The 25,413-nt window shown below is 38.4% G+C and overlaps 1 protein-coding gene across 1 annotated transcript in view; it reads left to right on the top strand.

The window, feature by feature from the left end:
• ANKFN1 (ankyrin repeat and fibronectin type III domain containing 1) overlaps positions 1–25,413 on the top strand; it is a 177,470-nt gene that overhangs the window by 32,344 nt on the left and 119,713 nt on the right. Inside the window, exons 4-5 of the mRNA XM_044675075.1 lie at positions 12,714–12,908; positions 14,936–15,049. Of these exons, the coding sequence (XP_044531010.1) occupies positions 12,714–12,908; positions 14,936–15,049 (309 nt within the window). The remainder of the gene's footprint in view (positions 1–12,713; positions 12,909–14,935; positions 15,050–25,413) is intronic.

The raw sequence follows: 25,413 nt of genomic DNA, 5'->3' as shown, positions 1-25,413 counted from the left end.
TTAAGGACTTATAAATGTATATGTGAGGCTATAGACTTCTATTCTTATTGTCAATATTCCCAACTCCTATATGTATATATATATATATATATATATATATATATACTCAAACACACACACAGTATGATGAAAAGAACGTTAAATTTAGGGTTCAAATCCCAGCTCTTCTGTGTGATCTTGAGTATTCATTTTACATCACTGGACCTCAGTTTCCTCAACTGTAAAATGAGTGGGTGGCCCTTGAGAATTCTCTCGAATTTCTAAAATTGTGACATAAATCTCCCTCTCTTATCTTCTAAGCCCCCATATTTCCTCCTATCTCTGGTCTACCACCTCCCTCCCATTACCAGACATTATAAAATGTTGCACAGTATTAGTGTTAGATAAAATATAGACCAGGGATTCTTAAATTCTTGAATTCCATGAACCTTTTAAAAATATTTTGATAACTGTATTTCAATGTAACTGGTTTCCACTGAAATCCTATGTAGTTTGTCTTATGCATTTAAAAACATTATTCTAAAAAGTGGTACATATACCACTAGGCTGTCAAAGGGTTCATGACATTAAAATCGTTTGAGAACCTTTGATCTTGTCCAATCCTCCATTTTATAGAGAGGGAAAGTGAAGTTGATGGAAGTAAAATTAACTTCCCCAAATCATAAAGGTACTAGCAGAACTCAAATTCAGATCCAGGGCCTCAAATGTTAAACTCCATCCTGTTTGCACTAAATCATGTTGCCTACAAAGCATGTCAGTGAATACGTAGTCACTTGTAGCTACTCCTGGGAACACTGATCCACCGAAAGTTTTATGGTTCAGAACAGGAAGAAAATACTAACCTGACACTGGAAAGTGCTGATAGCTCTACACATGCTAACTTAACCACTTCTTATTTCATACAATGAAATCTGACAGCATTATGGAAGTATGAGAGGGTGGCCATCACTGCTTCTTACTCTGTCCCTTCCTCTTCCTTCTGGAGCAAGGAAACTGCCATCTATCCTTTACCTCCAGTTATGATCCTTTTTATCACAGGTTCGTAGTTATTTTTTTCTCCTATGATTATTGGTTCCATGGCCATGTGATACTCCATAAGTTTGAGATTATTGGCTTGGGAAGGGGATGAGTTCTATTTCTTCCCTTAGGGTCTAGTTCCTTCCTATTTGCTTGTCTCATAGCTACCCCAGCTGGGGCTCTGCATTCTCTCCTAACTCATGGAGAAACCAGAATAAATCCTTCTTGGGTGACTATACCCAGGGTATCAGATGATCATAGATTCAGAGATCATCTAAGTCAACCCTCTTATTTTACAAATAAAGAAACCAAGGTCAATAAAAGTTAGGTGATTCATCCAGGTTCACATAGCTAGTTATCAAGTGACAGAAGCAGGATTCAAACCCAGATTCTCTGACTTCCAATCAAGAGATGATCTGGCATTCTTTTAAAGGCATTTTAAAGAGCTATATAAGCACTTTGGTGTCATTGCTTTATACTCACACCTTTAGCATGTCGTTAGCCAGATTTTATTGTTGTTTCAAGCTTGATTAGACAGCCCCTCAGATTTGGCTGAGGTTATCTCTTGGCTATTTCTCCTTATCTGATACAACAACAAGAAATAGAATTTTGTCATAATTGAGAAGGATCGTTCACAAGAACGTGCCATTCCTCTTAAGGCAGTTCCCAAAGATGAACTCCAGAATTTTTTTTTTATCAAAGTCAGCACCATTGGAGAAAATGAGTCACCTCCTAAAATGAGTCCTTTCAGAAAGGATGACAATCCTAAGTTCTGGTCTGTCTGTTTAAAAAAAAAAATCAATCCCATGATTTTATAGTCACACATTTGAGACGTTGTCAAGACAACGATGTCAATTCAGTGGAAACAGAAACTGTTTGGATAAACATATGGGTGGATTGACAGATTTTTTTCCCCCATTCTTCATCCCATTGTTTAGGCATCGTGTAGACAGAGTCCAAGTCAAAGTTGCCTCCTCTGAAATATGAATATGGTAGGCGGCTATCTTGTTTCATCTTTGAGTAATCCAGATTCACTGGCTAATGTGTTTTTGTTATTGTTGTTCAGTCATTTCAGTCGTGTCCAACTCTTCGTGACCTCATTTGGGGTTTTCTTGGCAAAGATATTCGAGTGGTTTGCTGTTTTCTTCTCCAGTTCACTTTATAAATGAAGAAACTGAGGCAAACAGGATTAAATGACTTGTCCAGGGTCACACAGCTAGAAAGTATCTGAGACCAGATTTGAACTTACATAAATGAGTCTTCCTGACTCCAGGCTTGGCACTCCATCAACTGTGCCAACTAACTGTTTTAGAATCTCAATAAATTACTAGGATTTCCGGTATTCAGTATTCATTTTCATGTAATCCTCTATTTGCCCTTCCAAGTTTGGTAAAACCTGGATCATCAACAACCATCTCTGATGTCAATAAGGCTTTTTTCAAACATTACTAGCATTAATAGACATATTCAATCAATCATTCAGCATATATTGAGTACTTCCTATGTTCTAAGCACTCTAGTAGGGATACAAAGAATGATACAAGCCCTACTTGCGATGATTTTACATTCTTATGGAGGATAAAAGTACATTCGGGAAAAAAATCTGCAGAATAAAGAGAAAACAGAAACATGCAAACAAATCCCCAAAAGTTTGATGCGAAGTCATTTAGAAGGGAAGACTGTAGTTGGAACATTGGGAAAGTCTCCGTGGAGAAGATGGAGTCTGGGCTTCATTTGAAAGTAAGAAAGTTCAGTGAGGTGGTAGTAGGAAGAGAATGCATTCCAGGCATGAGGGACAGCTAGAGGAAAAAGTACAGAGACTGGAGCTGGAACATAGGGAGTGTGGAACAGAGACATGGTCAATCTGGATGGATCTCAGAATTCGGGAAGAGGAGTGATAGCCACTGAGCCTGGAAAGGTAGGTTGTGCTCAGATTGCCTGAGGCTTTAAAAGCTGAACAGAGGAGTTTATATTTGATGTTAGTTGTTGTTTAGTCATTTTTCAACTGTATCTGACTCCTTGTGATCCTATTTGGGGTTTTCTTGGCAAAGAAAAAATTATTCGACAGACAAACAAGGTTAAGTTACTTGCCCAGGGTCACACAGCTAGTAAGTGTCTGAGACTGGATTTGAACACAAGAAGATGAGTCTTTTTTACTCCAAAGTCTGAAGCTCTAGCCACTGAGCCACCTAGTTGTCCATTTGACTCCAGAGGCAATAGGATCTCACAGGAAGTGGTCAAGTAGGAATGACATGATCAGATCTGTGTTTAAGGAAATCTGTATTTGAGGAAAATCTTTGTCAGCAGAATATAAATTGGACTTAAGTTGACAGAAACAAATTGGGGAGACCAATGAGGAAGCTGTTCCAATAATCTAGGTTAGAGGTAGAATATGGACATTTGGATTTAATGAGAATAAGAATAACAGCATTCATATAGCACCTACTTCATGCCCTGCACTATAAACGTGTTATTTTATCCTCATTATAACCCTGGGGAGTAGGTGCTATTATTACTCCCATTTTACACTTGAGGAATTTGAAGCAGACAGAAATTGTCTAAAGATCACACAACTAGTAAATGCCTGAGATAGGATTTGAACTCTGTTCTTCCTGACTCCAAGCTCAAGTCTTTCCACTCTATCCACTCTATCAACCACTCTATCCACTACACCAACAAGCTGCCTGTGGTTTTATACACTCACACAGTCAAAGAATTCCATAAGTGGAAGGGAGCTCAGTGCCAATCCAAGCCAATTCATACATCATTAAGGAACCTAATTATAACACATCCAACAAATGGCTGCCCAGACTTTACTTGGACCCTCCAATAAAGAGAATCCCACTGCCTTTTGAAGTTTAAAGCAGTCCAATCCACATTTAACTAGCTCTAATTGTTAGCAAGTGTTTTTTCTTACATCAAAACTAAATTTGCCCCTTTGTCTTTTCCACTTAATATCCCTACTTCTGCCTTCTGCAGCCAAATAGAACAAGTCTAATTCTTCCTCCGCGAAGCAAATGTTAAAATACTTAAAGATAGTTCCAAGCAGTTAGATGGCACAGTGGATGGAGTGCTGGGCCTGGAGTCTGGAAGCCTCATCTTCATGAGTTCAAATCTGGCCTCTGACACTTAGCTATGTAGCCCTAGGCAAGTCACTGAACCCTGCTTGCCTCAGTTTCCTCAACTACAAAATGAGCTAGAGATGGAAATAGAAAACCATCCCATTATCTTTGTCAAGAAAACCCCAAATGGAGTCATAAAGAGTCATACACAACTGAAAGTAACTGAACAACTAAAGTGTTATATCTACCCTGAGCCTTCTCTCCAAAATGCTAAACACCCTCATGTACTTCACATGGTCTTCTTATGTCATGAACACAAGTTCCTTCACCATTACCCTATTTAGCCCATTCTACAATTTACCAATTTCCTTCCCAATCTTTGGAATCTAGAGTTGTTCTGCTGGGGTCTGACCTAGGGAAGAATATAATCCACCAGTCTATTACCTCCTAATCCTGGAAGCTGCGTCTATCCATGAGGTCTAAGATCATGGACATGAAGCTTTCTTGGCCTCCATATTAAACTGTTGAGTCATATAGAGCTTACAGGCCACTAGAAACCCTAGATATCTTTATAGATAAACATTTATCTAACCATGCCTTCTTTATGATGCCATTCACACCCATTCAATAAGCCAGTCTCTCTCTTCTCCAGTACATCCTCTATTCTTCCATCAAGATGATTTTTCCAAAGCACAGATCCAACCATGTCACTTCCCTATTCAATAAACTCTAGTGGTTCCTTATTACCAATAGTGTCAAATATAAAATTCTGCTTTGGGTTCAAAGCCCTTCATGACCTGGCTCTTTTCTACCTTTCATCTAACATATTATACTCTTTGACATGCTCTGAGATCCAATAACATTCAATTTGCTATTCCTCAAAAAACTCACTCCATCTCCTGAATCTGAGCATTTTAGCTGGCCGTCTGCCTTGCTTGAAATACTCTCCCTTAATATTCACCTCTTGGTTTCCCTGGCTCCTTTCAAGTCCCAGCTAAAATCTCATTTTCTATGAGAAACCTTTCTTGATGCTCCTTAATGCTAAGAAAGCCTTCCCTCTATTGATTATCTTGTAGTTATCCCATATATAACTTATACATACATAATTATTTATATGGCCTCTCCCTTTAGACTATGATCTCCTTGAAAGCAAGGACTATCTTTTCCTTTTCTTTGTTCCTTTTCTCTTTTTTTCCTTTTCTTTCCTTCTTCACCCAGCACTTAGTACATACAGTGCTTGGAATGTAGTAGGGACTTAATAAATGCTAGCTGAGTAAATGACTATTCTGTACCTGTAAAATTGATTTCTTGAACCAGAATGCTAAAACTTTACATTTATCCCTTTTGAGTTTCATCATATTCAATGAAACCTAAGTCTCTTGCCTATCAAGATTTTTTGAACATTGACTCCATCATCCAGTATATTACGTATCTCTTCTTGGCTTACTGTCATTGGAAAATATGCTTACAATCTATGCTTTTAACTAATTTGTTGGCTTTTTAAGTCCCTTTGGTGAATTATAATGACTAGCATGCGAGTCTTGAATAGGATATTTAACTTCCCTGCACTCCAGTTCCTCCTTCCAAAATGTGAAGAGACAAAGAAAGACATTGCTAACCTTGCAATAATAACAATAACTGCAATGATAGCAAGCATTTATAATAACAACTTAAAGTTTATAAAATGCTTTGATAATATTAACTTATTTGATTATTACAATAACCCTACAAGATAGGTGCTGATATTAACCCCATTTTACAGATGAAGAAACCATGATTTTGAATAATTAAGTGATTTGTCCTACATCACATAGATAAGCAACATCCCAGGAATGATTTGAATGCAAGCCTTCCTAACTTCAAGTCCAACACTCTAGCTCTGTTTTTGCTTGAAGAATTGGAAGACATCCTAAATTCATAGTTCTGAAATGAAGATAGACCTTAGACATCATCTAAAATACTCAATTTACAAATAAATAAACTAAGGCTGGGAGAAATGATTCTATTTGACCAGCATCCTAGAGATACTGAATTTCTTAGATGATATAAGAACACATATCCTCTGACTTCAGAACCTTTTCACCATTCCACACTCTCATTTCTCTCACTTTTTAAAAAAATCTTAACCAAAGAAATTTTACCCCTATGCTCTTGATGGAAAATAATATCATGTCATCTTTTTGCCTTTGGTAAATTTCTGGACCTCGAGTAGATACTATATAGGGCCCAAACTCAGGGAGGCTTAAAGAGTGGGAAGCAGAAGAAGGGCTGGGGTTACAGGCACTGAGTTAGACCCTTAAACTCTGCTGCTGAGGGAATTCATTCATCCTTAGTACATTCCTTATCTTCATGCTCACAGGCGAGGTCTCTGTATTTGTCTGCTTTGCACACTGAGTTCCCCCTGCCATTAATTAGCTCCCTGGGTCTCAGTGACCATGCTGTTGGTCATCTAACACCACAATAGCATGAAGCCCACGTCAGGAGTTGGGGAGGGGTCCCTGCCCCAGCCGCCAGCCCACTCACCACCCACTCACAGACCCTCTATTGTACTGGTGAGGAGGGCAACACAGAAGGGACTTTACTGGGCTGGAGGGGAGACAAACAGGAACGAGGCAGGGAGGCCCCAGCTTGGAGGTTTCCAACTCTTGTGAGACAGAAAAGGAAAGAGGCGAGTATTGAGGGGGGGAAGTAGAGATGGGGGGAGGGCAGAGCATAAAGTAGGAAAGAGGCAGAGCCAAGAAGAAAAGTAGATGGGCAGGACAAGCAGTTGTAAAGAAGGCAGTGGGACTTTTCCATTAAACTGAGCCATCCAGTCTTACCAAAGTTGGTCTGAGTGTAATGACACATATGTCCATTCACCAGTTCCTATCACCTGTATATACTCCATTACATTCGTTTTTTAAAAGTCATTTTTTTTTTTTACCAACAAGATTTTTGGTTATATGCCAAGCTACGGTGGGGTTAAAAAGAAGCGATTGTTTTAGGATTCTTTTTTTCTTATTGGTATGTGTATATTTTTTTTTCAATTATATATAATGAGACAACGGTTTGATGGGTGAAGGCTGATTTCATCTAAGTCAGCAATTTCCAGTATGGAAACTCCTTCCTCTGATTCAGAGAGGCAATTCTCAATAACTTACGTGACTTGACAATGGCCACAATGCTCATGTAGCTGGTATATGTCAGAGACAGGGCTTGAACTCAGGGCTGCAGACTCCAGAGTTAACACAACCCAGTGGTGAGAGCATGGGCTGTGGAGTCAGAGGCATGGAATTAAATCCTGTCATTTCTTCTAGCATCTGAGACTTCTTTGTCCTGGAACATCCAATCATCTGCAGCTTTATTATCCTGAAATATCCCCCTGTCCCTCCTTCCATTGGTGACTGCTTCTCGGAGCCTCCATTCAAATACTACTTCAGACAGGAACTAGCTGCATGACCCTGATCTGCCTCAGTTTCCCCATATATAAAGTGCAAATAATAATAGTTGGGGTGGTTGTGAAAATAAAACAAAACACTTATAAAGCATTTTGCAAACCTTAAAGCACTATGTAAATACTAGTTATTGTTCTTTTTTGGAGGGGCTCAGGCTAACCAGCCCTCATTCCCCTGGAAGCCCTGCTATTAACATATTAGACTTAAAAACTATGCCCCTAAACAGACACCTTCACTCTCCTTGCATCCATTTCTGAGCCCTCTCTTGTGTGTTGTCTTCCCCCATCAGAATATATGTTCCTTGAGGGCAAAGACTGTTTCTTTTTGCTCATAGGTGTATCCCCAAAGTTTAGCCCAGTGACTGACCCATAGTAAGGTCACAAAAGAAGCTAGTTTTCTTCCTTTCTGCCTGACATTAGTCACTTAAGACATCTGGGGATTTGTTTCCTCATCTACAAAATGAGGAAACTGGTATAATACAGACAAAGTAGACCAAGAGAAAGTACTAAGAGAGCAGCCCTATAAAGAAGGTAATAGAGGTACTGTTAATCATCTGTCTTATTGATGAAAAGACTGAAAGTCAGAATTTTCAAGCTTTTTGTCCACAGTTACTAAGTGAGGCAATGTGGTACAGTAGAAATAGGATCCCCTCTGAGAAAGAGAAGGCCTGGATTTAAATCCCACCTCTGACACTGTGACCTATGTGACTTTGGCTGTCAGACACATCACCTCTTGGGGCCTCAGTTTCCTCATCTGTAAAAAGAAATGATGTGACTAGATGGCCTCTAGAATCCTAAAGCTATAGAGCTATGAACTGGAATTAAATATAAATACACAGCCTTCCTAGTTGTGTGATCCTGGGCAAATCAATTAACTCCAATCACCAAACCCTTGATGCACTTTCTTCCTTGGAACCAATATTTGGTATCAATTCTAAAATGGAAAGTAAGAGTTTAAATAGATAGATAGATAGATAGATAGAGAGATAGAGAGATAGATAGATAATATATATACACACACATATATATCTATGTGTATAGATATATAAATGCATTTGTAAAACAAATTTAGAATAAATAAATTAAGGGAGAGAAATTAGACTAAATGAGCTTTGAGGTCCCTTCAAACTCCAAATCTAAAGCCAGCTTCTCTATCCACTCTACCAAACTGCCTCTCAAATATGATCTCAGTGGGAATATACTTGTTATATATATATGTATATATACTTATATACACATATATATGGATTTAAGGTGGTGTCATAGCATTTAAAAAATCATTTATTAAGTGACGCATTCATTCCCCAAGGTATGTGTGCAATCATGTAATTCCACCATATGTACACACATATAAGAAAAAAAAATCACTAGATGGCTTAGCCAAAGGACAATCCCTCCTTTTCTATACAATTTGGGGAGGGGAGAAGGAGTGGGGATCGAGAAGGGGCTGAGAGTACAGTTACTGGGTCAATTCATCAACCAGAAACTGGTGACATGCACTCTGACGCCGAACCCGTGTCTAAAAATACACAAATGTATACGGATTTGTTTGAAACTGTCCAAGCCTATATTTAGGACATTCCCAGTAAGGCTATAATGAGACTGTGTTTGAGACCTTCAGTCACAGCAGACTCTACCATTAATCTGAAGTTAGTTAAATTAACAACATTTAGGACTGGCTTGTCAATCTCTGTGTTCCAGGAAATTGCACCTTGAGGCTACTAATATTGCCAATTTTTCCACCGGAGTGTGTGCGGGCGCGTGTGTGTATGTGCGTATGTGTGTGTGTGCGTATGTGTGTGTATTTTTTTTTTCCTTCAGACCCTCCGTGTGCATACACCATTACTGCTTTCTTACATCCACAGCACTTATATTATCATTTATTCTGGCCTCCTTTAGCCTTCCCGGGGGACTTCACATAGTGTAGCTGCTCAGTGAAAGAGTTTTTTAGCTTTATATTTATTTGTTTATTTTTCTGTCATGGCTCATGACTGAGGCTTAAAAAAAAGTGTGACGGTATTTAGAGTGCGTGATTGACTGCTGGAGCAACATTCATTAACCATGACAAATCTGCGGGAAAACACAGTCCTGAGTGTTCTAAACAGCAGTTTAAAAAAAATAAGAAAGAAAAAAAAAAGAAAGAAAGAAAAAAGAAGGTAAGAAAGAAAGAAAAAAGAAAGAAAGAAAGAAAAAAGACTAAACTAATTTCCATTGACCTCATCTGTAAATAAATTTAGGCTGATGGTGAGCAGGGGCAATCATAAATTAGTATTCATTTCCTGTAATTAATGCAAACATGACTATGAACACAGAGAATATGAATATATGACCACCTAATTTCCATTTCAAAATACAACTTAACAAATTTCCACTTGAGTTATCTTCATAAATTTCACCACCCTGTCCACCTCCATAACTGAAAGAATGGAATTGCTCTTTTTTACTTGGGAAGATCTTATTTGGGTCTTGAGAGCCCCAAGGGGTCAGAAGGGTCTTATTTGAAAAGGTCTTATTTGCTCATTAGGAGCCACAGGGGTCACCTTCCTTCGAAGGTGTCAAACTCAATCCCAAGACCGAACTTGGGGAACCTGTTTCTTGAAGTCCCAAATGATTTGCTTCATCTTCTTAATTTTTCTTTCATCTCTATGGCATCACACCTCTTTTTCTTCCCCTTTTCCCAAGGGAAAATGAAGACTCGTCTCCTCAGCTGCTTGCTAGTGGGATTTCAAATGGCTGTCCTTTGAGCAAGGATTCTTAAGCCTCTTTTTCTGCCATGGACTCCTTTGTCAGCCTGCTGAAGTCTATGAGCCACTTCTCAGAATGATTTTTTTTGAAGGCATAAAATAAATTATATAAGATTTTTAAAAATTATATTAAAATAAAGATGCGACTTTTTTTCACATCCAAGTTCATGGGTATTTGAAATCTACCCACAAATCTTTTGGGAGTCCATTTACCAATAGTTAAGAATTACTGCCATAGAAGATAGTTATCCATAGCCCTTCTCATAAAGTATAAAGATAGGGTTACCCCCAACTAATACAGCTGAGTTTTTTTAAACCCTGAGCTTCCATTTTATTTATTTATTTACTTATTATGTGTGTGTGTGTGTGTGTGTGTGTATTTAAACCCCTACCTTCCATCTTAGAATCAATACTGTGTATTGGTTCCAAGGCAGAAGAGCAGTAAGGGCTGGTTAATGTTGTTAAGTGACTTGCCTAGGGCCACACAGGTAGAAAATGTCTGGGGCCATGTTTGAATTCCTCCAGGCTTGGCTCTCAATCCACTGAGCCACTTTGCTGCTCCCTATCAACTAAAATCATTTTGAAATAACATCAGTAGCACGTTATAACTGGCAGGAGCCCATGAAAGAGTCATAATTTTGTCAGAAGGGTTGAGGAGAGGGGGGGATCCTTGTGTGGAAAGACCCTTTACCAATTCAGATCTATAATTGAGCAGTTAAGATCTAAGAAACTGCTTGAGGCACATAAGAGTTAAATGTCATGTCCAGAATCATCTAGCTAATAAATGCCAGAGATAGAGTCCTGACTTTAAATCCTATTCCCTAACCACTATGCATGCTACCTCTTATTAATTCAGGAAATTTCATTTCAATTAATCATTTATTTCATTCTTTAAATTATTTAATTCCACTCCCCCATATAAAACACTTTTAAAACAGTGTTCCTATAGAACAAACAGCTCCTTATAAGATCATTTCATCTAACATTGTATTTTTGGAAATCCAATAAGTGGGGAATACGATGTTTTGAACCTAATACTTAAAATCTTAGTAAATGTCACAAATAATGTTTTATTTTAGTAAGATAACTAATCAAGAAATGCTGATCTCATTTTCTCCAGATACTTTTAACCACTTAGAGAACCATAAGGCTTCCTGCCAATAGGGCATCATCCTCCCCAAAGAGAAAAGACATTCGCTCTACCAACCCTAACATCTTTGCTAATTTCTAGCTGAGCCTCAGCCCGCTACCTACTGGGCATTTCCACCTGGCTGTCCTATTGTAAGATTAAAAATTAATATACAAATACTTCAAGTATTATATTTTATAAGAATTTATTAACAATAACTTGAAGAAAAAGGAAAATGATAGCCTTAGCAAAAAGACAGTTGCCCAGACCCCAAAAGTAGGAAGAGAGAGAGCAAAAAAAAAAAGGCAAGGTTACAGCAAACTTTATTTACAAAACGTAAGGACACAAAGTAGGGAATGTAATTCAAGGAATTCTGGGAAAAGTAAAGGAATTCTGGGGAATGCAGTCCTGGGGTACACAATTCTATTTACTCACTATGGACATTTCAGCCTCAACATGTATAAAACAGAACTCATGACCTTCATCTCTCACTTTTGCACTCCTCCAAACTTCCTTAGCTACATCGAAGATACCACCATCATTCATTTAATCATCCAAGTTCACAGCCCCAGACTAGTCACTGGCTCTTCCCCTTCCCTTACTCCCCAAACCCTGACATATTCAATTGGTTACCAAGCCTTATGATTTTTCACCTCAACATCTCTTCCATTTTTCCCCTTCTCTTCATCTATACAGCCATCATCCTTCTTCCAGCCCTCTTTACCACTTACCTACCTCCCCAACATTGCAATAACTTCCTGCTTTTTTTCTTCCCTCTCTGATCCATCTTCCACACAGCTGCCCTTGACGACAGATCTAATCATGTCAATCCCTTGCTCAAGAACCTTCACTGGTTCCCCATTGACATACATACAAAGTACAAGCTCCTTGGCATTTAAAGTCCTAAACAATCTGGTTCTAGCCTCCCTTTATTCCACTCCTCCCCTTCATCTTTTCCTTGACATTCCCACCAAACTGACTTATTTACTGATTCCCACAGTTGGTTTTACATTCACTCCCTCCTAGCTTTTGCACAGGCTGAACCCCATGCTCTACACCTCTCCTCTTAAAATTTCCAACATCCTTGCCAGCACAGATTAGTTACCTTTTCTGATCCCCTTAGTTATTAATGCACACTCTCTCTCACTTCAAATTAATGTGTATTTACTTATCTATTTGTACCCTCCTAGTATAATGCAAGCTTCTTAGGGATGTGGGGAAGAAGGCTGTTTTTCTCTTTTGGCTTTGTGTCTCTGGCAACTACTACAGGGCATTGCCTATAACTGGCACCTATAAATATTTATTAAATTGAATCTCTTTCCCTTTAGTCATCAGCCTTGAAAGCAGGTCAGCACATCTCAACACCTTGGTCCAAGAAGCCCAGCAGAGGGTGAATGAGCTGTCTGCCCAGGTGGAGAATGAAGGATTCAGCATGGACAGTACAGAGAAAGAGAAACAGTTGAAAGCTTGGGAGTGGAGATACCGGCTTTATAAACGCATGAAAACAGGCTTCGAACATGCCAGTGAGTAGTAATAAACTTCCAAATTTGATGGGCTCCCATCTTTGTATCAGACAACTAGTAATCACGCTTCCTTCTTTGGTGGACAACCCATTCAGAACAAAGACGATGGGAAACTGGAGCACGGTAGAGTGGGTGGGGAGATAGTCCTCTTGCTCCATTTTCTTATTAATAAGGTCCTATATGCAGAGACGTGTGGCTCCAGTGGGTCCAAGGTTTGACATACTCTTCTGTTTCATCTTCCTCCCTCCGTGAGTTTTAGAAATGCGCGAAAATGGGCCTGTTGACCTGGTTAGCCTTGTGACCTAAAAAAAAAAAAAAAAAAAAAAAAAAAAAAAAAAAGCGAGTGGGGAAGGGAAGGGAATATAGTTTAAAAAAAAAAAAAAACTTTTGCTTCAATTATAAGACCTCTGGTAAAAGCACAAGATTTTTGTTTTCAATTTTCTACTGTACTTTGTACCTGTTAATATTAGATATGACAGATATTTAGCCTCTGCTAAATGTGAGACAATAAAGAAACATAATTGTCAAATTTATTAATTTTGTTTTATTTTTTTCCCATTTCTATTCTTGAGGATAATTATTTCTTAATCTAATTTGCCTCCATTAAAGTTATTAACATGAAACTTTCCCTAAGACAATCCCTCAGATGAAACTCAAACACACTTGAGAAAATCAAGGGAGTTGTCATTAAGTATGCAGACATTCTTGCTTAAACAGTTAGTCTTGGTATCTAATTGTAAACAGAAACCCAATTCATTCATTCCCTAATTATTCTTCTTGACTGCAGAGGTTAGCCAGAGTTCTAGGCTTTGGCTGTGATATAGACATTGACTCTCTCTTAAATCTAATAGACTAGATGGCACTGTTCCTAGAATCTGGTTGACCTGAGTTCAAATCCAATTGCAGATATTTACTAGTCGTTGTCTCTAGACAAGTGACTTAAATTGACCCAGTTTCCTCATTTGTAAAATGGAAAAAATAATAACACCTGTCTCTCAGGTTGTTGTGAGAAAAAAAAGATAATATTTATAAAGAGCTTTGCAAATCTTACATTGGTATAAAAATGCACTTATTAGAAAATGCTATTATTATTCTGGCAAAACTTTCTTGGAATATAACATCTACAATGAAAGGTCAATGCATTCTCAATTAATTATTCATTAGCTTGAAGCAAATGCAATAAAGAATGTCCATCAATCAATCAACAAGCATTTATTAATTACCTACTATATGACAAACACTGGTTTAGACCCTGGAATAATGCAAAAAAATGAAAATTTCTAATCTCAAAGAGCCTGCAATCTAATGGGGGAAAGAATAAACACATATATGGGTATTTACAAACCATATCCAAGGAAGATGATTCAAGATCATCTTGGGGAAGAAGGCACTAGAAGCTGGGAGTCCCAGGGAAAGTTCTGATATAGAAAGTGGAATTTTTTTATTTAAAAAATAATAAATAAGGACATCTAGGTGACTCAGTGGATAGAGAACCAGGCTTAAAGCAACAGTAGGTCCTGGATTCAAATATGGCTTCAGACACTTCCTAAATGTTTGATCCTGGGCAAGCCTCTTCATTCCAGTTGCTTAATTACTCAAAATCAATTCTAAGCCAGAAGATAAGGTTTTTTTTAAAGTAATGAATAAAATAATAAATATTAGATGGCGTTTCATAACCCCATTTATTTCTGCCTCCCCAACATTTAATATAGCACAGATACTTAGTAGGTAGTTAATGAATGGGGGGGGAAAGTGTCTCATGAATTTTCTAGGACTCTCTCTTGAACTCGAACAGATATTATTATTTGCTTTGAACATGAGGTACACTGGACAAAGCTCAATAAGTCCATGGTAGCACTGAATGGTGTCCAAGTGGGTCAACTAGACTTCTAAATGAGAATGTCCAAAAGGCAGAAGAGACAAAAGCTTCTATGGTGTGTGTTTCAGGGCACTCTTTGAAGAGGGGAGAACACTGTTTGAATAGGATTTGCTCTGACGAGGTCCTTGTGTTTTCTCTTCCATCCCAGGACCCCCTGAGGTGCCAACCAATGTCTGTCTCATGGTAACCAGTAACACATCACTCACTGTCACCTTTCAAGAGCCTCATAGTGTCAACGCAGCTGTAGTGACCAAATATAAAGGTATTGAATTTCAGACTTTTTTTTTTCTCTTCACTGATCCTTCTGAGAGATGGGCTGTTTGAGAATGGAGTTGTCCCCCATTCTATTTGTTTGTTTTCCTGGCTGATATAATCTTCACCTATGAATGGGGCTTCAGTGCTGAAACATTTCCCACTGGGTGTAAAAGAGTGACAAGGGCCAACCTAGGAAGGAAATCAGTAGATGAATCCAGATTATGAGTCTTGGAGACCCCAAAGATATTTTCTGTACTCACAGTGGTCAAGTATGAGCAGGGTAGGTCAGAATACAGAGCCAAGCTGAGCACGCTTCCTAGGGCCAGACCACAAGGTAGAATTCCTAGGTGCATAAGCCACCATTACCCTCTTCCCTCATCCCCTAAGAGAGCAGGTCACTCTCTGTAAACCTTCACTTTCCCTTCTCCTCCCTTCCCTACTCACTGTGCTCTGAGGGAAGCCAGCCTTGATTTAGAAAGATCTTCAAGCCCAAAAGCATTTATTAAGTGCCTGTGCTCAGTATTAGAGATGCGAAAAATAATCAAAAAATAGTCCCTGACCTCAAGGAGTTCACAGTCCAAAAGGGAGGGACAATATCCAAGCAATAAGGTATGGACAAGATATGTACAAGGCGAATTGGGAATAGTCTCAGAGGGAAGGTGGTCCAATCCAATCCAGTCCAATCCAGGAAACATTTATTAAGTGCCTACTTAGTGTTAAGCACTATGGATACAATTAATACAAAGAAAGGCAGTTCCTGCCCTCAAGGAGTTTGCAATTTAATTGGGAGAGACAGCACATAAAAGGAGTCAGGAAAGCAGGAGCAGATAGGACACCTGGTGGGGACATATGTGTAGAGTGTTATTATTCAATGGTTTTCCCTTATGTCTGGCTCTTGGTAACTCCATTTGGAGTTTTCTTGGGAGAGTTAAAGAAGTAGTTGGCCATTTCCTTCTCCATCTCATTTAAGATATAGGGAAACTGAGGCAAACAGAATTTAGGTCAAAAGAAGTCAGGAAAGTAGAAGCAGACAGGACACCTGAGGGAGGGATCATGTTGAGGTGGAGGAGGTGGTACATCTTATTCTATGGAGCTAAAAAGAGGTAGAAGGACTGACACAAAAAGGAAGAACTAAGAATGAAATTTTTGCCCTCTAAAAAGGAAGGCATTGGGATGAGTTTAGTGCTTCACCCTCCAGACCGCCAATGTGAAGTGAGAAGAGGCTGAGGGAGTAGAATTAATCAAAGCTTGAATTAGAAACATAATGATGAGATTATAAAGGGAGCTTATCCTGGGAAAGGCATCTTCTTCCAAGGAGTTGAAACCTTCTGGGTTTATCTGGGCTTTTTGTTAAGAATGAATGCCTTTCCTCACACCTAGAATGCTCTTTTTCTCCACGTCCATCCCTTGAGATCTCTAGCTGTCCTTATCAAAAAGATCAAGAACCACCTCCTATATGAGAACTTTCCTAATTCTCCAATTTTAGTATCTTCCCCTAAATTGCTTTCTATACATTTTGTATTTACTTATCTTTGTACATGCAGTTCCCCTTCCCACCCAGACCCCCCCCAGTAGAATGGATTTTCTTTATGGTTTTTGATGTTTTAATTTTCCCAGCACCTGACATATTGAGGATCCTTTTCAAAAATGCTGAATATTGAACCTCTATCCAGGAAAAATGGTTTGGACCTACTGCCCCATCCAGCCTCCACTGGAAAAAACTTGAGTATAATTAGCAAAGAAAAACTAGGAATACACCCAGTCTAGAAAGGGAAACTGAGACTCCTGTTAGTTGACTTAAAAAAGAGCAGTGAATTCATTACCTTCTTTGCTTGTGTCTATTCTTCTGGGAATGATCATGGTAAATCTCACTGGATAAAATTAAAGGAAATTATGCAGTGGGATTTGTGAGTGTTTGAAGGTTAAGTCAAGTTCCGACATTTCTTAAATGTCTACTTCTTTCCTTCTTTGTGCTTTTATAAAAGCTAAAGCAGTGCTGGCTAAATAGATGTTACGTTTCTTATGTTTTATTTGTGAGTTCTCTGAAACTTGTCATTTATACATACGTTAGTGCTTACATACCCCAATACTATGTGGTCCAATAGAGTATAAGCTCCTTGAGGACGGGGGAATCCTTTGTTTTTGACTCTGAATCCCCAAAGCCCAACAATCAAGTCTGGCACATAGTAGGAATCTAATGAGTGTCTGAATGAATGAACACTAGACAATTCCATCAGCATTTCCATTTTAACACTTCTCTCAGGAGACTTGTATTTAACTTGGGTTGAAATAGAGGGGTCACAAACAGGTTCCATTAGTGACTTGAGGGGATTAATTAAGCATTATGAATAGAATTGTCTGTTCCATTATGGAGTGAATTTCCTTGTGTTAATTTATAAGGCTATAAATTGAGTCCTCAACCTGACCAACCATTCATGAGAGCTATTTAAAATAGATGACAAGCTACTGGACTCATAGAAACAGCACAACAGTTCTGAAACCATGGACTGATCTGGTCTTCTAATATAGGAATATCAGCAACGTTACCGTGAGACATGGCTAATTATTTTGTTTTCCTCTTTTTTTCCAAACAAAAGGGGAAGAAAAAGAAGGAACAATGGAGAAATCCACTGAGTAAAATCACAATTATCCAATTGGTTAGAGGGAAAGCTTAACCGAGCAGTATTTGGGGTTTGGCAAAAACATCTCACACTACTTTCCAGACTTTCTGGGTTCAGCAAAATCCCAAGCCTATTTGGTCAACCACTTTTTCCCCTTAATGCTTAAGCTTGTGTGTGTTTGTAAGGAAAAAAAATATATCTGATCCTTCTGTTTCTCATTTGTTTACACTCAACTCATCAACATGCTATTTGGTAAGAGGGAGAAGATATCCAAGAAGCTTTTTAACGGCACCTTTTTTTATAAGCCCCCTCCTTCAGACCTGGAGCTGTGTGCTGGGCCAGCCGCCAGCAGTGCTTGGGTCTCAAGAGGTTCAAACTCAGCTTGAAACCCAGGAGGCTTCACTGTGCCAGATTATGCTTCCCACCCCTACCCCCATCCCAGCCTGACTAACTTCAGACCATTGATACTGTGATGTGAAGTTAGAGGAGGAAGAGTACTACTACTGGTCTCTCCCTTGGTCCCAGCAGTTCCATGGCTCTTTGGTTCTCATCTCATCAATTTGTATGAGTTGTTGGAGCAGGGCTAAAGCTGTTTCAGATACGTCACTGCTTTGGCCAGGAGCCTCATTTTATGTCTTCTCACTTACCTTAGGTATATTCTTTGCTCCCACACAGTTGCTGAAATGGGATGTCATTTGTTCTCCTTTGAAGGTCTGTTGATTCTAGGCCTGTGACCAAACTACAGTCAGTCTATCAAAATGACATTTTGCTGTTCCTTGCTGGAGCTTCAGAAAGGATTCCTCTTGCTGGTTATGTTGTTGACGCATGGAGTGGCATCTGGTTTGCATCCCCTGGATGGGTTGTTTTCTAGATGGTTTGGGTTTTGTTTTTTCAACTGGGAATGCTCATCGTCGGAGGTTTATTAATGATTTGATTCTGCAGTAATTATTGCAATGCAATAACTATCAAAACCTCCCAGCAAGGGCAACAAGCAAAGTCTGAACTGGTCTGCTTTCTCAAATTATATTTTAATGGATTAGATCCCTCCCAGGTCTAATTTCTCCCCTCTAGAGCTCTCAACAGCCCGTATTCTCATTATTCTTCACCTTGTGGCAAAGGCTTCAAAATTTTCAAAGCTCCCATTCTTCCGCAAAGTATGAGGACAGCATAAAAGCTGGTCATTCATTTAATTGCTTTCCACAGTGATCAGACTTGACTCTCTGGTAGTCATTCTTCCAATTACTGTACCAACCCTTCCCTCCAGTTCCTTTCCCATTGTGGGGGCGGGACCATTATGGAACAGATCATGATGATTCCAAGGAAAATTCCTGACAAATTTCTCTCCTGGGAGAGGAGGCTCCCATCATTTGTAAAAATGCCAGTGGCCTACAAGGGGATTTTGAGCTTGGCCTTGAATATTGTCCTTAGGGCATTCAATCATGATATTTGATGGGAAATAAGACTTAATGAGCCAGATCCTCCTAAGTTTCTCCCTGACTGCAAGTGATATCTTTGGAAAGTTGCCTTTGGGCTTTCAGACCCTCTAGGCCACAGCATTACCCATTACCAGTTGCTGTTGTGGCAAGAATTGTGAAGAGAGCCAAGGTTCTTCACCACCCAGATACAAATTAAGAGGTACTTCCTGACATTTTCAACACTGCCTGTTTACTTCTTTAGATGAAGAGCATCTCCCATAGCTTCCAGTTTGCCAAGGTACAGTAGAAAGAACCCTGACTGTGAATTCAAGGAATCTGAGTTCAAATCTCACCTCTTATTCTTACTATCTGTATGAAGGAAGGCTTGTCTTTAAATCATCCTGAGTCTCAGTTTCCTCATCTGTAAAAAAAAAAAAAGTTATACACAGTAGCCTCTAAAGTGCCTTCTAACTCTGGATCTTTGCATCTAATGTAGAATCTCAGCTCTCACCCAATATTTTCATTCCCCTTCTGCAGTCACTGACCAGTGGCTTGGAATGTAGGACCTCATTCATCCTCTGTAGCAGTGATTCCCAAAGTGGGCACTACTGCCCCCTGTGGTTGCTGCAGCAATCCAGGAGGGCAGTGATGGCAGATGATTGATTATCTTTGCTATTAAATTTTTTAAATTAATTTCCAGGGGGCTAAGTAATATTTTTTCTGGAAAGGGGGTGGTAGGCCAAAAACATTTGGAAGCCACTGTTCTATAGGATGTCTTCTTCACACATCCTACCAATTATCTTACTCTCTTGATGCTTCTGCTATTCCCAGAGTTGTCTGAAGAGATCCAAAAGCTCTCACCTTACTAGTGACCACCCCCTTCTTTATTGTTTCTCTCCATTTTTACTATTGTGTTGTTCTTTCACTTCAGTCATGACTATGACCCCATTTAAGGTTTTCTTGACAAAGATTCCAGAAAGGTTTGATATTTCCTTTTCCAGCTCATTTGACAGATGAGGAAACTGAGCAATGCCTACTGTCAATGTAACTATAGCACTGAAAGTTTCAAAAGGCTCTTTTCCTCCAGGGTGTGATGACATAGAGAATTTAGTCAGTAGGTCAATAAATATATATTAAGTGCTACATGTGTGCCAAGCACTGTACTAAGTGCTAGTGATACAAAGAAAGACAAAAGAGAGTCCTGATCACGATGAGATCACAGTTTGATGTCAGAAACAACATGGAAGCCACTATGTTGAAACAAGCCATGTTCAACATAAATGAGAAATAATCAACATTAAAGGAATCAGGAAAGGCTTCTTGTAGAAAATGAAACTTTACCTGGGACTTAAAGGATGCCAGGCAATGGAGATGAAGATGGAAAACTTTTCAGGCATGGGGAACAGTCCATGAAAATATCCAGAGTCAGGAGATAGAGTGTCTCATTCAAGGAATAGCAAGAGTCCGGTGTCATTGGATTCGTGTATGTGGTGGGGTTGTAAAGTATAAGAAGACTGAAGTCTTGTGGAAGAGGGACAAATCCAATTTGTTTTTATCCTGGTCTACCCATTATCAAGAACCTTCATGATGCCACATTTCATGTATTAGCTTCTTGTGTTGAGTGGAAGCCTTTTTCCTTGACTTTATTCTGAAAACAGGGTTTCAGTTTCTGTGTCAGCACCTCCTCCAACTCATCGCCATCTCCTCTAGAGCCCCTCAGTCCCTTACTCCTCACTCCTAGACTGTAGCTGACTGGTTAGCTTTCTAGAATAAAGTACAATAATTGGCAAGAGAGGAAGATTTATCCCCAGAACAGGCTTGGTCTACATGAGACCTGGGAACTGATCAACCATTTTTCCATCTGAGGCTCCCATTCATAGGCTATTTTCCTTGGGCTTTTGATCTGTTTTGAGATGTTGTTGCTTTTCCATGCCACTGAATTTTTGCCCCTTTGTCAATCTTCTTGTTCAGTCATTTTTTCATTCATGTTCAATTCTTTGTACTCTCATTTGGGATTTTCTTGGCAAAGGTACTAGAATGGTTTGCCATTTTCTTCTCCAGCTCATTTGACATGTGAGGAAACTGAGACAATTAGGGTTAAGCAATTTTCCTAGGGTCACACAGCTAATAAGTATCTGAGACCAGATTTGAATTCAGTTCCTCCTGACTCTAAGCCTAGCATTCTATCCACTATGCCACTAGCTGCCCATTCCAGGTTGAAGTTTCTTATACTATGACTCCATTGGAACAAGGTAGATGTTTCATATATTTTCCCATTCATCTCTTGTTGTCCAGTAATCCCCAACATGACTCCCCACTCAGGAAACTTTACATAGCTTAGGTCCTTTATCTTATCAAAACATATCTGTGGAGTGTCTTATTCCTTCAAGGGAGCTCACCACTGATGTGATAATTATTAGAAATAAAAATATTATAAGAGCCAGTTTCCAAACAGTATTTAAAAATAAAACACCTAAGAATAAAGATTTCATGAGAAAATGTCAATGATTGTGATATTTTCTTTTCTAAAACATTAAATATTAAATCATTTTTATCATAATACTGATTAGCCATGGCATTTTCAGTACAAGAATAGGCTCAATTTTCTTCAGTTTTCTGCAGTTTCACCAACCCAGCTTTTGTTTTGAAGGTAGGCATTCCATTCCCCTCAGACCCTGTGGGTCAACATTTATGTGTTCTAATGAAATGGTTCAGACCCAAAAGTGTACTAAGACCAAAATACTTTAGAAGAATGCTGACTTGTATCACTTGTGTCATCCTTCCTTGCCAAAAGTTACATTTTAACACCTTTAACTTACTGAAATTTTGAAGCTACATAGAACAATGGTTAGAGCAAGTAGTCCCTTGGAGTAAGGAAGACATGGGTTTAAATCTTCCTTCTGATACTTTCTATGTATGAATCTGGGACAGGAACTTAACATGTATTTACCCCCAAACAAGTCCCTAAGGCTTAACTATTATATCAGAGATAGGTTTCAATCTGTTCTGATGAATAAGTTACCACAATGGGAGTTGCCTGCCACATGAAATCACAGATCCTTTATTTATTGCTACAAGAACAATTAAAATGGGAATTTATGGCAAGGATAATTCAGGGAAATTTTTGTAGTTGGAGTCTCCAAATTATGCCATGAAGAGATCTACTCATAGTGTTCAGGGCAGCTCAGCTCACTATATGAATTTGGGCAGTGTCTATGACTTCTCTTAACTCAATTTCTTCATTTATAAATAATACATGGAGGAGGCAGCTGGGTAGCTCAGTGGATTGAGAGCCAGAACTAGAAATGGGAGATCCTAGGTTCAAATATGACCTCAGACACTTCCCAGCTGTGTGACCCCTTGTAAGTCACTTAACCCCCATTGCCTAGCTCTTACCACTCTTCTGCCTTGGAACCAATACCTAGTCTTGATTCTAAGACAGAAGGTAAGGGTTTAAAAATAAATCAATAAACAAACAAAAAAACAAATAAATCATACATGCACTGGAGAATGCAGGTGGCTCAGACCTGGACATGGGAGAACCTGGGTTCAAATGTGACCTCAGATACTTCCTAGTTGTGTGACCCTGGGCAAGTCACTTAACCCCAATTGCCTAACCCTTAACATTCTTCACCTTGGAATCAATATATAGTATTAATTCTAAGATGAAAAGGAAAGATGTTTAAAAATAAGTAAATAAATAACACATGAACTGTTCACTTCCCAGAGAGGTTGTATGGATCAAATGAGACAGTGTATATTCTCTAATCATAAAGCACTATATACATGTCATCTCTTATTATTTATTACTATAATTCTGGACCAACTTCATGAGAAGGGAAAAAATAAAGAGATTGTAACACCATCTACACTAAAATGAAAGCCTATAGGGAGGATCTCAATAGCCCAAATTCTTGCATATTTTTAGAAAGAAAGTTGCACATTCTGAACATTACAATTTTTTATGGAAATACAGAGGGGTGGTGATAAATGCTTAACTACTGGTTTTCAGAGAAAGAAAAGTACACGTTACATTTTTAAATTTAATATACATCATTTAAGCTTAAGCTGCATTATCTATATTTTCTTCATCAGTTTTTAAGGGTAAACAAATAGCAAAACAATAAATCAAGCCCTGATTTTTTAATATTTACCAACTTCCCAAGTATAAATTCTCATACTGAAAATTTAACAGTCATTTCCAGTAAGCTGGCTTCAGCACGTGTCTATGAAAGGTCACTGGCCTTAGAGTTAAAGGGTCTGTGTTCAAATCCCATTTCCTATGTTAATTACCTGCATGAGCTTAGACAAGTCACTTCAATTTCCTGGATTTCAGTTTCCTTATCTATAAAATGGGATAGAAGAAAAGTAGACAAGATTTGTAATCTATGATCCCATTTCTCTATGCTGTGGTTGCTAGTACAATCCTGGTATTTCTGTGTATATAGAGATTGTTGCTGACTGCCTAGGAAAAATGGTAACTTTTGATTCTTGCTTCCCAAGCAGTTGACTACCTGTTAGGAAAGCTTATCTAGGCTACTACTATCGGTGTTATTTATACTCCCCTCATTGGCCTGTTCTCTTGATCTTAGGTGTTTAGGTTTTTGAGGTAGCCTAGTGATTAGAGTATTGGCTTTGAAATCAGAAATAATTGAATTCAAATCTTGCCTCAGATACTATGTGACCTTGGGCAATCATATAACCTTCTCTCAGTCCCAGTTTCCTCATCTATATAATGAGGATAATAATAGTACCTACCTCACAGGGTTATTACAAGGATCAAATATAATAACATATGGACTGCATGTTTAAAACCTTAAGATCCTAAATAAATACTAGCTATAATTTTTCCCAATCTTATTTGGTCACAGAATCATCAAATGTTAGGGACCATCTAGTCCAGAGGGGGCCAGATTTTCCACAGCATCCCACACTATCCAAACTCCACATGTGAGCAGGTTGCATGAATTTAATTAAGTCATTAACTACATCTAATTTCAATAGCAATCTAATTGATCCAAGCCTGCTAGAATAACACCTGGAAATAATCAGTTACACAACAGTAGCAGTAGGCAAGTGGTTAGGACTTAATGGTAGCTAATTAGTGGAATTTTTCCTCAAAAAAATCTCAGTTGGCTGTATCCCCAGAGTCAGGTGAGTTTCATATGGCCTCATGTTAGACACCTAGGGCCCAATCCAAACCCACCCCTATATTTTGTGGAAAAGGATACTGAGGTAAAGTGTACTTAAGGCAGTGCCTTCTTTTTGCTTATTTCTTTGTTTACCTGTAACATTTAAAATATTAAGATACTCAGTTATTTCACTCACTCACTCACTCCTCTCCTCCCATTAGAGAAGGCATCAGTTGACAAAGACATATGTATATAAAAAACTATGTCTTACTTATTTCTATTTATCAGTTTTTTCTCTGGAGGTAGACATACTCAAGTCTTTCTTCAAAGAATATTTCTGTTGCTTTGTGTAATGTTCTCTTGGTTTTTATTTCACTCTTCAAAAGTTCATGTAGGTCTTTCCACGTTTTTTTCCCAAATTAACACATTTATTCCTTTCAATCCAACAGTATTAAACACAATTGCATACCACAACTAGTTTAGCCATTCTCCAATTTAAGGACATCCCTTCAATTTCTGGTTCTTTATCACCACAAAGAGAGCTGCTATAAAATATTTTAGAACATAATTACCTCAGGAAAAACCTACTAATGGTATAGCTCAGTCAAAAAGTACACAAAGTTTGACTGATAATTCTTTGAGTATAATTCCTGATTGCTCTCCAAAATGGTTGGATCAGTTCACAGTATACCAATAGTGTATTAGTGTCCCCATTCTTCCACATCCCATCCAACATTTGTCATTTTCCCCTTTATCATTTTAGCCAGTCTGATTAATTTGAAATATCTCAGAGTTGTTTTGTTTCTCATTAATTTTAAATGTGCCTTTTCATAAGCCCTTCTTGATTATGATTTTTATTGCATTATGGTCTAAAAATTGCATTAATTATTTCTACTTTCCTATATTTGTTTGTAATGTTTTTATGCCCTAGAATGTGGTCAATCTTTGTATATATGCCATGTGCTGCTGAAAAGAAGGTATATTTCTTTTTATACCTATTTATTTTTCTCCATATATCTATTATCTCTAATTTTTCTAATAAGTCATTCACTTCCCTTACTTCTTATTTATTTTTTTGGTTTATCTAATTCAGGTAGGGGAAGGTTGAGGTCTCCCACTTGTATGGATTTACTATTTCCTCCTTAGTCTCTTTTAGAAATCTGAATGCTATACCATTTGGTGCATATATGTTGAGTACTGATA

Source organism: Gracilinanus agilis, chromosome 4 (genome assembly GCF_016433145.1).
Source record: "Gracilinanus agilis isolate LMUSP501 chromosome 4, AgileGrace, whole genome shotgun sequence".
In the NCBI taxonomy this organism is placed as follows: Eukaryota; Metazoa; Chordata; class Mammalia; order Didelphimorphia; family Didelphidae; genus Gracilinanus; species Gracilinanus agilis.
The sequence above is the reverse complement of the archived record's forward strand: the minus strand, read 5'-3'. Positions and strand labels throughout refer to the sequence as shown.